The sequence below is a fragment of the Pseudophryne corroboree genome, chromosome 2 (assembly GCF_028390025.1).
Source record: "Pseudophryne corroboree isolate aPseCor3 chromosome 2, aPseCor3.hap2, whole genome shotgun sequence".
NCBI classification, from domain to species: domain Eukaryota; kingdom Metazoa; phylum Chordata; class Amphibia; order Anura; family Myobatrachidae; genus Pseudophryne; species Pseudophryne corroboree.
In genome coordinates, this window is record NC_086445.1 from 617915857 (window position 1) to 617933067 (window position 17211).

The 17211-nt window shown below is 44.5% G+C and overlaps 1 protein-coding gene across 1 annotated transcript in view; it reads right to left on the bottom strand.

The window, feature by feature from the left end:
- Positions 1-8841: 8841 nt before the first annotated feature.
- Positions 8842-17211, bottom strand: part of ADIPOR1 (adiponectin receptor 1) — a 125761-nt gene continuing 117391 nt past the window's right edge. The window contains exon 7 of the mRNA XM_063954824.1: positions 8842-12435. Coding sequence (XP_063810894.1) covers positions 12307-12435 — 129 coding nt within the window. The 3' untranslated portion in view covers positions 8842-12306. The remainder of the gene's footprint in view (positions 12436-17211) is intronic.

Below are 17211 nucleotides of genomic sequence, written 5' to 3' on the forward strand. Positions count from 1 at the left end.
TGGTATCCATCGTTACTTCAGAGCCAACTATAGACTTGATTGAGGTACTGTGTCTCCGGTACCAAATACCATCTAGGTTCCAATTCTCTAGGCAGGCGATACCGAAAATGTACACAGACCTCAGAAAAAGAATCACCAGTGTCCTAAAAAATGCAGTTGTACCCAATGTCCACTTAACCACGGACATGTGGACAAGTGGAGCAGGGCAGACTCAGGACTATTTGACTGTGACAGCCCACTGGGTAGATGTATTGCCTCCCGCTGCAAGAACAGCAGCGGCGGCACCACCAGTAGCAGCATCTCGCAAACGCCAACTCGTTCCTAGGCAGGCTGCGCTTTGTATCACCGCTTTCCAGAATACGCACACAGCTGAAAACCTCTTACGGCAACTGAGGAAGATCATCGCAGAATGGCTTACCCCAATTGGACTCTCCTGGGGATTTGTGACATCGGACAACGCCAGCAATATTGTGCATGCATTACATCTGGGCAAATTCCAGCACGTCCCATGTTTTGCACATACCTTTAATTTGGTGGTGCAGAATTATTTAAAAAACGGCAGGGGCGTGCAAGCGATGCTGTCGGTGGCCCGAAGAATTGCGGGCCACTTTCGGCGTTCAGGCACCGCGTACAGAAGACTGGAGCACCACCAAACACACCTGAACCTGCCCTGCCATCATCTGAAGCAGGAGGTGGTAACGAGGTGGAATTCAACCCTCTATATGCTTCAGAGGATGGAGGAGCAGCAAAAGGCCATTCAAGCCTATACATCTGGCCACGATATAGGCAAAGGAGGTGGAATGCACCTGTCTCAAGCGCAGTGGAGAATGATTTCAACTTTGTGCAAGGTTCTGCAACCCTTTGAACTTGCCACACGTGAAGTCAGTTCAGACACTGCCAGCCTGAGTCAGGTCATTCCCCTCATCAGGCTTTTGCAGAAGAAGCTGGAGACATTGAAGGAGGAGCTAAAACAGAGCGATTCCGCTAGGCATGTGGGACTTGTGGATGGAGCCCTTCATTCGCTTAACCAGGATTCACGGGTGGTCAATCTGTTGAAATCAGAGCACTACATTTTGGCCACCGTGCTCGATCCTAGATTTAAAACCTACGTTGTATCTCTCTTTCCGGCAGACACAAGTCTTCAGGGGTTCAAAGACCTGCTGGTGAGAAAATTGTCAAGTCAAGCGGAACGTGACCCATCAACAGCTCCTCCTTCACATTCTCCCGCAACTGGGGGTGCGAGGAAAAGGCTAAGAATTCCGAACCCACCCACTGGCGGTGATGCAGGGCAGTCTGGAGCGAGTGCTGACATCTGGTCCGGACTGAAGGACCTGCCAACGATTACTGACATGTCGTCTACTGTCACTGCATATGATTCTCTCACCATTGAAAGAATGGTGGAGGATTATATGAGTGACCGCATCCAAGTAGGCACGTCAGACAGTCCGCACGTATACTGGCAGGAAAAAGAGGCAATTTGGAGGCCCTTGCAGAAACTGGCTTTATTCTACCTAAGTTGCCCTCCCTCCAGTGTGTACTCCGAAAGAGTGTTTAGTGCCGCTGCTCACCTTGTCAGCAATCGGCGTACGAGGTTACTTCCAGAAAATGTGGAGAAGATGTTCATTAAAATGAATTATAATCAATTCCTCCGTCGAGACATTCACCAGCAGCAATTGCCTCCAGAAAGTGCACGGGGACCTGAGATGGTGGATTTCAGTGGGGATGAATTAATAATCTGTGAGGAGGGGGATGTACACAGTGAAAGGGGTGATGAATCGGACGATGATGATGAGGTGGACATCTTGCCTCTGTAGAGCCAGTTTGTGCAAGGAGAGATTGATTGCTTCTTTTTTGGTGGGGGCCCAAACCAACCAGTCATTTCAGTCACAGTCGTGTGGCAGACCCTGTCGCTGAAATGATGGGTTCGTTAAAGTGTGCATGTCCTGTTTATACAACATAAGGGTGGGTGGGCCCAAGGACAATTCCATCTTGCACCTCTTTTTTCTTTCATTTTTCTTTGCATCATGTGCTGTTTGGGGACAATTTTTTTGAAGTGCCATCCTGTCTGACACTGCAGTGCCACTCCTAGATGGGCCAGGTGTTTGTGTCGGCCACTTGGGTCGCTTATCTTAGTCACACAGCGACCTTGGTGCGCCTCTTTTTTTCTTTGCATCATGTGCTGTTTGGGGACAATTTTTTTGAAGTGCCATCCTGCCTGACACTGCAGTGCCACTCCTAGATGGGCCAGGTGTTTGTGTCGGCCACTTGTGTCGCTTAGCTTAGCCATCCTGCGACCTCGGTGCAAATTTTAGGACTAAAAATAATATTGTGAGGTGTTCAGAATAGACTGGAAATGAGTGGAAATTATGGTTATTGAGGTTAATAATACTATGGGATCAAAATGACCCCCAAATTCTATGATTTAAGCTGTTTTTTAGGGTTTTTTGAAAAAAACACCCGAATCCAAAACACACCCGAATCCGACAAAACATTTTCGGTGAGGTTTTGCCAAAACGCGTCCGAATCCAAAACACGGCCACAGAACCGAACCCAAAACCCGAAAAATTTCCGGTGCACATCACTAATTATTACCTATACATTTACAGTACACGGCGCCTAGCACCGATTTGTCCATGTAAAAAATGGCAAATGTGCCATGAGTTTATAATGTAGAACAGGCCTATGCACCACAACTAAAAACAAGCTGGAATAGAAACCAGTGCTCCTTTGATGTAGATCAGTGGTTACAAATGTCGGTAAACAGTTCATGTTTTTCAGGTCACGTGTGGATTTTTTAAATGTGATACACAGTGCTCCTGCTGGGTGACCAGGAAAACCTGGACTGTTAGTGCTCCTTGAGAACCGATATTTGGAAACTGATGCAGAGGGACATGAGAAATAACTACTGAGTAAAGAAGGGGCTGAACACACTCTGATATCACTCACACTGTGCGCGGATCGCAAGGCAGACGGCTTTGAAAAAGAAACTGAGAGGGAACTCTTTGAAGGAAAGAACATAGCCCCAATTCGCCATGCTTCAAACCCAAGAATCAGACATTGGGGGGTAATAAATTGTTTTAAAAGTCAGTTGGGCGTCTGTTTTTTTCTATCTAAGACAGGAAAAAACAGACACCCAACAGACTTCAAACAATTGAATTCCCCCGATTGTCTTACACCATTCTTTGCAGAACATCTGCAGATGGTTCCCCTCCCTCGGGGCCATTAGGTGGAAGTCTGACCTTTCTCCCTCCTGGGGGTTGTGGACATACAGTACCTGTTGTAGTCACTGGAAGTGACCTCATACTTTGTTTGGTCTCCGCCAGAAGCCTAAACTGAAAGTACTTCTGTGGAAACAGTATTGAAATTTACACTAGTGGTTAGAGGTTTAAGAGCACCCCCTATCTTTCCAGTTTTAATAGAAATTTAAGCAATTCAAGTTCAGTGAATAAGATATAATGGTTTAAAGGTAAGACGTAAACTACTAGAGATTAAAAACAGGATTTTGATACCTACTGGTAAATCCTTTTCTCCTAGTCTGTAGAGGATGCTGGGGACCACATCAAGACCATGGGGTATAGGCGGTTCCACAGGAGCCATGGGCACTCTTAAGACTTTTCAATGGGTGTGAACTGGCTCCTCCCCCTATGCCCCTCCTCCAGACCGCCGTTATAGGAACTGTGCCCAGGGAGACGGACATTTTGAGAGAAGGACTTACTTCAATACTAGTGGCGAGATACATACCAACTCACACCCCCAACCATGCCGCACACATGGCATTTAACATAACACGCCAACAGGCATGAATTAATTGCAGCAACATGCTGAACTAAGATAACACAACTAGTGTAACGCTAATAACTAAACTGCAGGTAAGGTACGCACTGGGACGGGCGCCCAGCATCCTCTGTGGACTAGGAGAAAAGGATTTACTGGTAGGTATCAGAATCCCGTTTTCTCATACGTCCTAGAGGATGCTGGGGACCACATCAAGACCATGGGGTTTATACCAAAGCTTCAGTACGGGTGGGAGAGTGCAGATGACCCTGCAGCACCGATTGACCAAACTTTAGGTCCTCATCGGCCAAGGTGTCAAACTTGTAGAACTTTTCAAATGTGTTTGACCCTGACCAAGTAGCTGCTCGGCACAGTTGTAATGCCGAGACCCCCTGGGCAGCCGCCCAGGATGAGCCCACCTTCCTAGTGGAGTGGGCCTTTACCGACGTCGATAACGGCAATCCAGCCGTAGTATGAGCTTGCTGAATCATATTTCTGATCCAACGTGCAATAGTCTGCTTGGAAGCAGGACACCCAATTTTGTTGTGAGCATACAGGACAAACAGGGCCTCTGTTTTCCGTATACGAGCCATTCTAGCCACATAGATTTTCAAAGCTCTAACCACATCTAGAGAATTTGATTCAGTGAATGGGTCAATAACTACTGGCACTACAATAGGTTGGTTTATGTGGAACGATTAAACCACCTTAGGAAGAAAATGTTGTCGAGTCCTCAACTCTGCCCTATCTTCATGGAAGATCAGGTAAGGGTACTTGTGAGACAAGGCCCCCAACTCAGATACCTGCTTTGCGGATGCCAAGGCTAAAAGCATCACCACTTTCCAAGTGAGAAAATTCAACTATCTCTTGTAGAGGCTCAAACCAATCTAATTGAAGAAACTGCAACACCACGTTAAGGTCCCATGGTGCCACTGGAGGCATGAATGGAGGCTGGATGTGCAGAACCCCTTTCACGAAGGTCTGAACCTCTGGAAGAGAGGCCAATTGTTTTTGGAAGAACACTGACAAGGCCGAAATCTGGACCTTGATTGATCCCAATCGGAGGCCTGCTTTCACACCAGCCTGTAGAAAATGGAGGAAACGTCCCAAGTGAAACTCTTCCGTAGGAGCCTTCTTGGATTCACACCAAGACACATATTTTCTCCAAATACGGTGGTAATGTTTCGACGTTACCCCTTTCCTGGCCTGAATAAGAGTGGGGATGACTTCCTTGGGAATACCCTTCCTGGTTAGGATCCGGCGCTCAACAGCCATGCCGTCAACCGTAGCCGCGGTAAGTCTTGATACACACAGCAGGTCCTCACGAAGAGGAAGAGGCCGAGGATCTTCTATGAGCAACTCCTGAAGATCCGGGTACCAAGCCCTCCTTGGCCAGTCTGGGGCAATTAAGATTGCTCGAACCCTTGTTTTTCTTATGATCCTGAGTACCTTTGGGATCAGCGGAAGTGGAGGGAAGACATATACTGACAGGAAAACCCACTGGATCACTAGTGCATCCACTGCTACTGCTTGAGGGTCTCTCGACCTGGAACAGTATCTCTGAAGCTTCTTGTTGAGGCGAGATGCCATCATGTCTACTTCAGTAACTCCCCAAAGACTTGTCACCTCTGCGAAGACTTCTTGGTGGAGGCCCCACTCTCCTGGATGGAGATCGTGTCTACTGAGGAATTCTGCTTCCCAGTTGTCTACTCCCGGAATGAATATTGCCGACAGAGCTTGTAGATGTTTTTCTGCCCAGCTGAGGATTTTTCTGCCATTGCCACTCTGCTTTTCGATCCGCCCTGCCTGTTTATGTACGCGACGACTGTTACATTGTCTGCCTGGATCTGCACGGGACGGTCTTGAAGAAGATGTACCGCTTGTTGAAGGCCGTTGTAAATGGCTCTCAGCTCCAGCACGTTTATGTGAAGACAGGCTTACTGGCGTGACCAACGTCCTTGGAAGTTTTCTCCCTGAGTGACAGCTCCCCATCCTCGGAGACTTGCATCCGTGGTTACCAGGACCCAGTCCTGAATCCCGAACCTGCGTCCCTCTAGTAGGTGAGAGCTGTGTAACCACCACAGGAGCGAAATCCTGGTTTTTGATAACAGGATTAACTTTCGGTGCATGTGCAGGTGTGACCCCAACCACTTGTCCAACAGGTCCCACTGGAATACTCTGGCATGGAACCTGCCAAACTGTATGGCCTCGTAGGCCGCCACCATCTTCCCCAACAACCGAATGCACTGATGGATCGACACACAGGATGGTTTCAGTATCTGTTTTACCATTTTCTGTATTTCCACAGCCTTTTCTAATGGCAAAAATACTCTCTGAACTTCCGTGTCCAGAATCATCCCGAGGAAAGACAACCTTGTCGTCGGTTCCAACTGTGACTTTGGATAATTTATTATCCACCCGTGTTGTTGGAGTATCGACAGAGAGAGTGAGATGTTTTGTAACAACTGCTCCCTGGATCTCGCCTTTATCAGGAGATCGTCCAGATAAGGAATTATATTTACTTCTTTCTGACGGAGGAGGACCATCATTTCCGCCATCACCTTGGTGAATACCCTCGGCGCTGTGGAGAGGCCAAAAGGTAACGTCTGGAATTGGTAATGGCAATCCTGAACCGCGAATCTCAGATACGCCTGGTGAGGAGGATAAATGGGAACATGCAGGTAAGCATCCTTTATGTCCACCGACACCAAGTAGTCCCCCTCCACCAGACTGGAAATCACGGCCCGAAGTGATTCCATCTTGAACTTGAACTTTTTCAGGAAGCAATTCAGATCTTTTAGGTTTAGGATCGGTCTGACCGAGCCGTCCGGCTTCGGAACAACAAAGAGGCTTGAATAGAAACCCCGTCCTGTTGTGATGACAACGGTACCAGGACTATGACCTGGTCCTGACAATTTTTGGATTGCCGCTGTTACTGCTTCTCTCTCTGGCGGAGAAACTGCCAAGGTCGATTTGAAAAATCGGCATGGGGGAACGTCTTGAAACTCCAGCTTGTATCCCTGGGATACAATTTGCAACACCCAGGGATCCAGTCCAGACAGAATCCAACCTTGGCTGAACAGTTTGAGACGTGCCCCCACCTGAGCGGCCTCCCGCAAGAGAGTTCCAGCATCATGCTGAGGATTTGGCAGGAGTAGGGGTAGACTTCTGCTTTTGGGAACCAGGAGCCGCTGCGGACTTTTCCCCTTCCCCTACCTGCAAAGAAGGGGTAACCTCTGAATCTAAGGCTGCATGCTGGAGAAAATCTGTGGAAGATGTGATTTTTCAGGATTCTGTTATTCCTTATGCAGGCGGCCCCTCTGGGTCACATAAGAGACCATTTGCGAATGTTATAAACACTGATACCGACACGGACTCTAATTCCTGTGTCGACAATAGTGATTCCAGAGAGATAGATCATAAATTGGTGAAAAGTATACAATATATGATTGTGGCTATAAGGGACGTGTTGGAGGTTACAGAAACCACTCCTGTACCTCAGGAGAAGGCTTATTTTTATAAGGAAAAGAAATCCACAGTCACGTTCCCTCCTTCACACGAACTAAATGCTCTCTTTGAAGGGATGTGGGTGAATCCTGATAAGAAATTTCGTATTCCCAAAAGGATTCAGATAGCTTACCCTTTCCTGGCTGAGAGCCACAGAAATTGGAGCCAACCCACACACAGCGCTTCCTGCATGCAGGAAAAATGGTGCTGAATGCTGCTGGGTCTGCTCTGAGGAGAAGCTCCGCCCCCTTCCATGGCGCTGCTTCCCGCTCTCTGGTTCTTTATACTGGCCTGAGGAATATCTGCTGGCAGTGATCTGGGGTCCCTGACAGGCTTCTGACCAGTGTAGGGTGTAGACTCTGGCTCAGGGCGCCCCACAATGTACCGCTGAGCCCCGGAGTGCAGTTAGTACTGAGCTCCCTACCCTGTTGCCGCCATCTTCACACCGGCTCCCTGCTTGCCAGGGGACTGGTGACTCACTCACCACTAAGGTCTTCTGGCTCTGTAAGAGGGTGGCGGCATGCTGTGGGGGTGAGCGATCACCTGTGGAGGCGAACGTTCATTCACCTCAGGAGCTCAGTGTCCTGTCAGTGGAGATAGTAGCTCAGACCCCTTAGGGCTGACACTACTCCCCCCCCCCTTAGTCCCACGAAGCAGGAAGGCTGTTGCCAGCAGCCTCCCTGTGCCTAAACTCTATTAAAATTAAAAAAACAGAGAAACTCCTATGGAGCTCCCCTAGCTGTGACCGGCTCCTCCGGGCACATTTTCTAAATGGGGTCTATTAGGAGGGGCATAGAGGGAGGAGCCAGCCCACACTCTCAAACTCTTAAAGTGCCAATGGCTCTTGGTGGACCCATCTATACCCCATGGTACTAATGTGGACCCCAGCATCCTCTACGGACTACGAGAAAAGAATTTACCGGTAGGTAACCAAAATCCTATTTATGAATAACAGGATCTAAAAGCCAAAAGATCCAATGGCAGAGTTAAATTGCATAAAACGAATTTAATGATATATGATAATGTACAATAAATTTTCACATGCACAGGACCCATTCAGTGATTGACAGTCGTCTGCCATATGGATGGTGGCAATGACGAGGGAAGAGGTCAGGGATCTCCTGCCTTCTGCGACAGGTGGCTTGCACGGCACCATGGATGTCCTAAGCAGCCGAATGGTGACTGAGTGATCACTACTGCAGCAGGAGGCGTCAGCTTATAACAGACGTCACCTGCTACATCTCCATACAGCGCTATAACTGCTGCTTCATTGGAAGCAGCAGTGATAGCAACCCCAACCACATCTGAGTAAGGCCCAATGTTCTGCAGCTGTCGACAATGGCTTGTAAACCAGAGTTAAAAAATTCAGATACCAAGGTTCTAAATTAGAAAGTAAAAGTACATGGGGTGAGCACTCATAAGTACACAAAATAAAAAACTTGAGACCCTGCTCAGTACTTATTCAAATATTTTTATAATTAATAGGTCATGTTCAAATCCAAAGCAAAGTTATTATCAATCAAATTATATACAAAAAAAAATGACAAATTAAAACCAAAATCAAGTACATTGGTCTCTTTATTTGAAAATATGACATCTCCATACTGGGATTGGATCTCTCCCATGATCCCTTACATATAACACTGAGAAAAGGAAAAATACTTGTGGAAAAACAGTAAAGAAAAAAAAAATTAATCCATCTTTGTACAAAATGAATTTCGAAAGAAGATTGATTGTAAAGAATGATTACTTCCTATTTGCATTTAAATCAAGATTTTCTCATATTGGAGGAATGTTGGTGAAGGGCTGCTGCGGTGTCTTAGAATTTAGGCCTCTTGGGGTTAAAGCGTAAAATTAACAGCTGCTAAAAAATTCATCACATGGTCAGAGGGGCTCTAACAATTTTACATTAGAAAACCAACAGGTTACAGTTCTATATTAGCACACTATTTTCTCACCAAAGCAGCAGTCATTATTTTCCAAGAGAGTAGATGCATGAGCTTCACTGCCCAGCTTACATGCTGTACACGAAGGTGAACTGGACTTCCTTTTGCTAATTCAATTTAATTATTCTGCAAGTCTGCTGCACATCTTTAGGCTATTTTCATCAAAGCATTAATGCTTGGGAAAAAAAAAACCATGAAATGCATCAACGCATGCTTTTATGTGCACTAATTTGGACTTCATTCAGTTAAATAAGCAGAAACATGCTTCTCAACACATGAAAATATGCAAAATACTGTGCACAATATAATCAAATATTAGTATGAAATAGTGTGAACTACATCATGGAAAGTTCTATTTAGGAAAAATTGGACAGTAAAAGTTATTGTACAAAATGTCTCTCACTCCGTACAGACCAAAATTTGTGAATAATATTGGTTAGTAACAGTCAGTAACTTGAGGCCAATTAAAAGCGGAGGAGGCGTTAAGCGAGATAGCACAGTATGTCTCATTCACTTTGTGGAGCCCCTGAGCAGCTGATGACAACTGTGCATTATGGCCAGATTGCATCATGTGTGGCCACAAAATGTTGCCAACAACGCAGGCTGCAGTAAACTTGTTTTTAGATTCCTTAACATACTAAAACTCTTCTCCCCTCTGCTGAACTTTTTTTAAATTCTTCATACAGGCAGCATGATGTCCACCAATCAAACGGTCTACCGGAGTGTGGGAAGTAGTGGCTGGCGCACCAGGTTTCGCTAAGGAAATTTCATCCAAAACACACATTTACAATGCTGGGAGAAATTATTCCTTAGACAGTAATCAATCAGAGCAGACCATTTACTTTTAACATTTCAATCAGTTAAGGCAAAAATTGCAAAACTAATGTCAATCTAAAATACCCATTGTTAATTTAGCCAGTAAGAAAACTGTTGCTCCTCATGATGTTTTAAATATAAGAAACATTGAGGAGTGTTTGGAATATGAATAAATACGCTAGAAAGAAAGGTTAGGCCAGGATGGAGTAAAAATTGAACAGAGATTGTGGTAAATATTTTCCATTAACCAAGAAGTATACAGTGCTTTGGACAATAGATATATTGTCAAGTAAACCTGACATGTTGAGAACAGTGTACTGTATGTGGGAGATGTAATGTATTGCAACCTAAAGGTGTGTACACATGGTGAGATCCGTGCTAGGCCCGATTTTGACTGATTTCCCTTGAATATCCCCCAGAGCACAGATAGCGCAGATTGTGACTATGTACAATTTTGACTATACTTTGAACTAGATAGTACACTAGATAGTCTAGATTGACTTGCCTGCACAGTCTATCTAGCCTTGCGATACCGACCCCGCGTGAGTGCACATCGGAATCGAATCTGTATCGCAAGCTGCCCAACACCTGAAATGTGCACTACCTTTCCTTAAAATTTTGACTACATAGTCAAAATCTTACAGACTTATCTCACCGTGTATATACACCTTAACTCTGTCTTCATGTTGAAACAGCAACAATTATTTATAAATATTGCTGACATATTTACGCTTTGTTGGACAAGAATATAATTTGTGGACACTGCCATTTCAAATGCATGGAGGAGAGCAGTGTCTCCATCCGAAGGGACACAACTTTTGAAGGACACTAAATATTCAGAACACATCATTCTAATATCACATATTAGGTTTCTGAGAGGAAGAAAATAGGGTGATGGGGAGCAATGAATATATCTGAATTGAGGGAATAAAAGAACAAGTACGTACATGTAAGGATTTGTACCTGCGGTATTTTTTCGGACAATGAATTATTAAAAATAATAATAATGAGTAAAGCCATTAAAAATGGACATGTTATGCTGTGATATCCAGTGCATCTGAACTGCTTAACCTTATATTGTATAGAAGTGAATGTATTTACCTTTCATAAGTAGATTTGTAAAAATACAGAAATTTGCAGTGTTCTTTTGAGGTGCTTCACTTACAGACATAAAGGTGGTGTTCTTTTCATTTCTTGATTTGGTCAACAAGAGGTTAAACACTCTACAAAGGAGCTACCATTGAAAGATGGGTGCTCAACATGTGGTCTTCCAGCTACTGTCGAACTACACATCACAGGATGCCCTGCCAGAGTTCTAGAATTCCCTAATCGCAAAACTATGGCAGGGTATGTTGAGCACCCCTTCTTTAGAACATTATCAAGTGAGTTTCACCTCAATGCTGACTCAGGGACTGCCTAACTATGTGGTATGTAAGATGGCACCAAAAACTCTCTCAGCAGAATACATGGTACGATGCAATGTAAAAACAAAGAATTCTTCTTCTTCCCTGCATATCATTTGTATAAGATTTGTTTTGCTAAGATGTTCCTCCCCTTCACTGTGGTGGTGTTTATTAACCTCTAATGAATAACTCACACCAGCACAACATAATAAAAGAGGAGCACCATAATAAAACAATGAGCACCTATTTTACCCTACAAACTAAAGAGCAATTGATTAATTATACTTAATTTTACACAACCTTAAAATGTATAACAGATCTCCATCAACCTCCACAAGATATCAAGCCCCAACATAAGAGAATATATGTAGGCAGATGTATATATGTATGGCATAGCTTTCAGTTTTCAAACAAACATAGTTGTCACCACAATTCCTGGTTCTACATACTGAACAGGCTCTTTAAGTGCAATGAATTTGCTACTCCTATAGGATGTAATTTGTCTGAAAGTTCAGTTTACACCAGATTCCAGATCAATTTAAAACAAAATCACTGGAGTAATGTAGCAGAGACCTTGATATAAAACAAATGAATAGAACTAATACCCTTTCCTCATATAACATAAGGCAATTTAAAAGGTTATGGTCAAAATACATCTTAGCTCATGTTTATCCTTTCACGTCTTGTGCATGAAGTGCTCTTGTATTTCCAAAATGAAGAGGTAACAGTGACCATTGCCTTATAACAGAGGGCTTCTGGGCTTAAATGTCTAAATACAACTGGGTAGCAAATCAGTTTAGTGCTCTAATACAGTCTTGTATATTGCCAGATGAATGGGCAAGTCTAATTTTATCCAGACACTACAGGAGAGAATCATCTGTGCAACCACCCTCCAGCCCATAGCGGAACTCTTGAAGGTTGGAAACGCCATAGAAGTGGATAAATGCTGCCGCCACAACTAGAACGTGGAAGATCTGGTGGGACTGGAACTGGAACAAAAGAAAAGACAGAATAACAGATTAACATCAAGGAGCAGAACATGTGTTAACAAATATTCAGATAGTTAAAACACATTAAACACATCAAGACACATTCAAACTATAAATCCAATTTTAGGTAATCTTCTTAAACAGTGATTAAACTATAAAACAAGTCTATAATGTACCTATGAATTCTCTCTCTTAGTAATACCAATATCTAATATATCTTATTAGATTCCTTCTACACAATATCCCTTTGCATGCGTAGTGAAGAAATATAAAGAGACATCAGTGACGTGTGTTGAAACTCCCCTTGTTTTTATTTTATTTTCTATTAAAAACTATGAGCACATTTCTCTGACCATTTCCTCAGTTCTCATACACCAATATCCAACATTGTTATGGGCGATTTCAAAATTCCTATTGTTTTTTCACTTTCTTCCTGTGTCCCCTAAACTACTTTCTAATCTTCTCTTTTGCCTCTGTGTCCTAACTCTTCTATTCATATTGTAATTGTTTACTTAGAAATTTGCTTAGTCCTTAATTTCTTTAACACTTCTTTGTTTTTGTCTCACTATTACCTGCAAGCAGTCTCCCAGCACTTATATGTTTGCATTCTAACTTTACTAAACCACCACATATCTGCAAAATCTCAACAAATTTCAACCTCTCTTTAAAAGTTTCTCTCCTCAGGTTTCACATTTCCCTGTACTGGCATCCCAAGATCTCCATCAAACCTTAGCAACAGCTATTGATCAAGTGGCTTTAGCTACTCATCTATCTCTGCATCTACCACAATTTCAGCCTTGGCACATTACGTAAATTATTCTAATTTAAACTCTCTCACCAAGGTCTGTGCCATATGCAATGACCAACCAAGCTTCTGGTGAGCCTTGCATAGACTCGCCTCCTCATAAACCCTCTAGTCATTTTTTCACTACCAACACTCTACGGGGGCTGCAATGATATGGGGGTCAAATCATTCGATCACTGCTAAATCTAAAGACAATCAATTGCATGCAATTGTCCTGGACACCTCTGCAGCATTTGAGACTACATTGCTCTAGGTCTTCCAAGACATTATCCGATACAGGTTCTCATCCTACTTATTTAACATCAATGTTCATTCTCTAAATCCGCTTCCTCCCCACTTCTATCAGTTACAAGGCTCAGTGCTAACCCTACTATAAACTGTATTAAAGCCGCTTCACTTGTAAAAACAAACTAGCATGGATTTCAGTACTATCTCTATGTGTATGATAAGAAAAGCTAATACAAGCACAGCCACCATTTAAGTTGTTCCGCATTACTTAATTTCTGCCATTTCATCTTTAGTGTCTCTTCAATTACATAAATCTTCCAAAAAATAGAATATTCCCACTAGTCAACAGAAACTATCTGGAATCTCTTGATTTGTGGACAATGTAAAATCAACATAAACTACCCCTCAAATTAGTGGCCTGCAGGTCATCCTTAACTCATAACGGTCCGTTTGTTCTTCACATTAAGCCTGTATTTAAAAATGGTTACATACATCAACAAATATTTATAAGATATATAGGAATTTGCTCCTCTCACAGAAGTTATCACAAACCCCCCCCCCCTTTCATTTCCTGCATTTACTATAATGCACATCACTTAGCATTCTTTCCCTAAGCAGACTTTCACACCTACAATCTATTCTGAATGCAAATACTAGTCTAATTTTCTTTGCAAAAGTTTTACCGCTTCTTGGCTCTGTTTGTCCCTTAACAGGGACGTCCAGTGAGGTAAATGGCTCAGGAGGCACTGGCTAGTACCAAAGCCAGATTTACACACAGTATATGAGCCAAAGGGTTCATGTGGGCATTATACACAGGTGCAGCAGTATACACGGGTGGTCTTCTGTATGCCGAATGTCGGGATCCCGGCGCACAGTATACCGGCGCCGGAATCCCGACACCCGGCATACCGACATATATTCTCCCTCGTGGGGGTCCACGACCCCCCTGGAGGGAGAATAAATAGCGTGGCACGCATAGCGCGCCCGCAGCTTGGCGAGTGCAGCGAGCCCGCAAGGGGCTCATTTGCGCTTGCCACACTGTCAGTATGCCGGCGATCGGGCTCCCGGCACCGGTATGCTGGTCGCCGGGAGCCCGGCCGCCGGCATACCGTACTACACCGGTATACACTGCTGGAAATTTGCCGAGTTTTGATCAGAGATGTGTGTAAAAGGTAGGCAGGGGAAGCTCTGCCTCCCCTGTCAGACTTTTTACTCCAGAGTTTTGACTATAAAAAAATTATTACAATAATACAAAGAAGATACTTATAATATATTTTTCAAATACTTTATATAGTCAAAACATGGCGTATACATTAGTATGAAAGGAAAGTTTCTGTCTCACCTCACGCCACTGGTCCCTATGATTGGTTGCCCACAGTTTACCTGATCCAAAATGAAATACTGCTAACATATAGAAACACAGAATTTGATGGCAGATAAGAACCACTTGGCCCATGCAGTCTGCCCATGTACACACACTTACTTACACACTAGGGCTACGTCTTTTTTGTTGAAGTGTGAGAAAAAACAGAAGTACCCGGAAGAAACCCACTCAAGTATGGGGAAATTATACAAACTACACACAGTTAGGGCCATGGTGGGAATAAAACGCGCAGCCTCAGTGCTGTGAGGCAGCAATGCTAACCATTACACCATCAGTACTGCCCTACTTAATGAAACTACTTACATAACTGCATAAAATACATCTCTTCCCTAGTCTCAAAAAAGGGGATTTTTTTTATTTATCTGTAAAAACCTTTTCCCGGAGTCCATGGAGGACACAATGATAAGACTGGGTATAGTAGAGCAGTGGAGACAGGGCAAACTGTTAACTACTTTGTCCACATGGACTCTGAGAAAAGGAGACTTATGGTAGACTTACCATAGTTAAATCTCTTTCTGCGAGGTACACAGGGAATACATTGGGGTGTAGAGTTGGATCTTGATCCAGAGGCACCAACAGGCTAAAGCTTTGACTGTTCCCAGGATGCATTGCATGGCCTCCTCTATAACCCCGCCTACGGACACTGGAGCTCAGTTTCGTTAACCAGTCCAATGCAGTAGCAGATAAAAGAGAAGGCAGATGTTAGTCACATAGAACCATAATCTCACGACAGGAGAAGGGACCAGCGGCCAATGCCATACAAACCCAAAGAAGCCAAGTGCGTCAGGGTGGGCGCCCTGTGGAACTCAGTGTACCTCGCAGAAAGATTTAACTATGGTAAGTCTACCATAAATCTCCTTTTCTGCAGCGAGAAACACTGTGTTTCACAGGATGTCCTAAAGCAGTTCCTCATGAGAGGGGACGCACCGTAGCGGGTACAAGAACCCGGCGTCCAGAGGAAGCATCCTGGGAGGTGGAAGTATCAAAGGCATAAAACCTAATGAACGTGTTCACTGAGGACCACGTAGCCACCTTGCCCACTTGTTTAGCGGATGCGCCTCGGTGTGCTGCCCAAGAAGGTCCAACAGACCGAGTAGAATGGGCTTTGATAGCAGCAGGAGCTGGAAGACCAGCCTATGCATAAGCTTGTGCATTCACCATTCTAATCCATTTAGCCAAGGTTAGCTTATTCGCAGGCCAGCCACATTTGTGAAAACCAAAAAGTACAAAAAGGTATCGGACCTCCTGACAGAGGCAGTCCTCTCCACGTAAATACGGAGAGCCCGTACCACATCCAAAGACCGCTCTTTGGAGGACAAACCAGAAGAGATAAAAGCCGGAACCACAATCTCTTGATTACGGTGAAAAGATGACACCACCTTAGGCAAATAACCAGGGCGAGTTCGAAGAACTGCCCGGTCACTGAGAAAGATCAGAAAGAGTGGACAACAGGACAAAGCTCCTAAGTCCGACACCCTCCTAGCAGAGGCAATAACCAGCAGAATCAATATCTTAAGCGTAAGATATTTAAGGTCCACAGATTCCAGAGGTTCAAATGGAGACTCTTGGAGGGCATTCAAGACAACAGACAGATCCCATGGAGCCACAGGAGGGACATAGGGAGGCTAAATCCGTAAAACGCCTTGAGTGAAAGTATGAACGTCAGGAATAGACGCAATCTTCCTCTGAAACCACACGGACAAGGCAGAAATATGAACCTTGAGGGAGGCCAGATGAAGGCCTAAGTCTAGGCCTTGTTGCAGAGAAGCCAAAAGTTCTGAAATTGTATGCATCGTAATTCTTAGCAGCACACCAGGTGAAGTAAGAATTCCAGACCCTGTAATAAATCCGTGCAGAAGCCGGTTTGCGGGCCTTCAATAGTTTGGATAACCGCCTCGGAGAATCCTTTGGCCCTCAGAAGTGAAGCTTCAAGAGCCACGCCGTCAAAAGCCAGTCTGGCCAGGTCCAGGTAGACACAAGGGCCCTGAACGAGGAGGTCTGTGCATTGAGGAAGTAGAAGAGGACGCTCTATCGATAGACCCTGCAGGTTTGAGAACCAATGTCGTCTGGGTCACGCTGGAGGAATTAGAAGTAGTATTCATCCTTCTTGCTTGAACTTCCGTAGTACCTTGTGCAGAAGCGACACTGGAGGGAACAAGTATGGCAGCCGAAAGTTCCATGGAATCGCTAGGGCATCCAGGAATGCTGCTTGAGGATCCCTCATCCTTGATCCGAAACCTTGTGATTGTGTCGAGACGCCATCAGGTCTACATCTGGTAGGCCCCACTTGTCCACTAGGAGTTGAAAGACTTCCGGATGAAGACTCCACTCTCTGGCGTGCACGTCCTGACGACTGAGG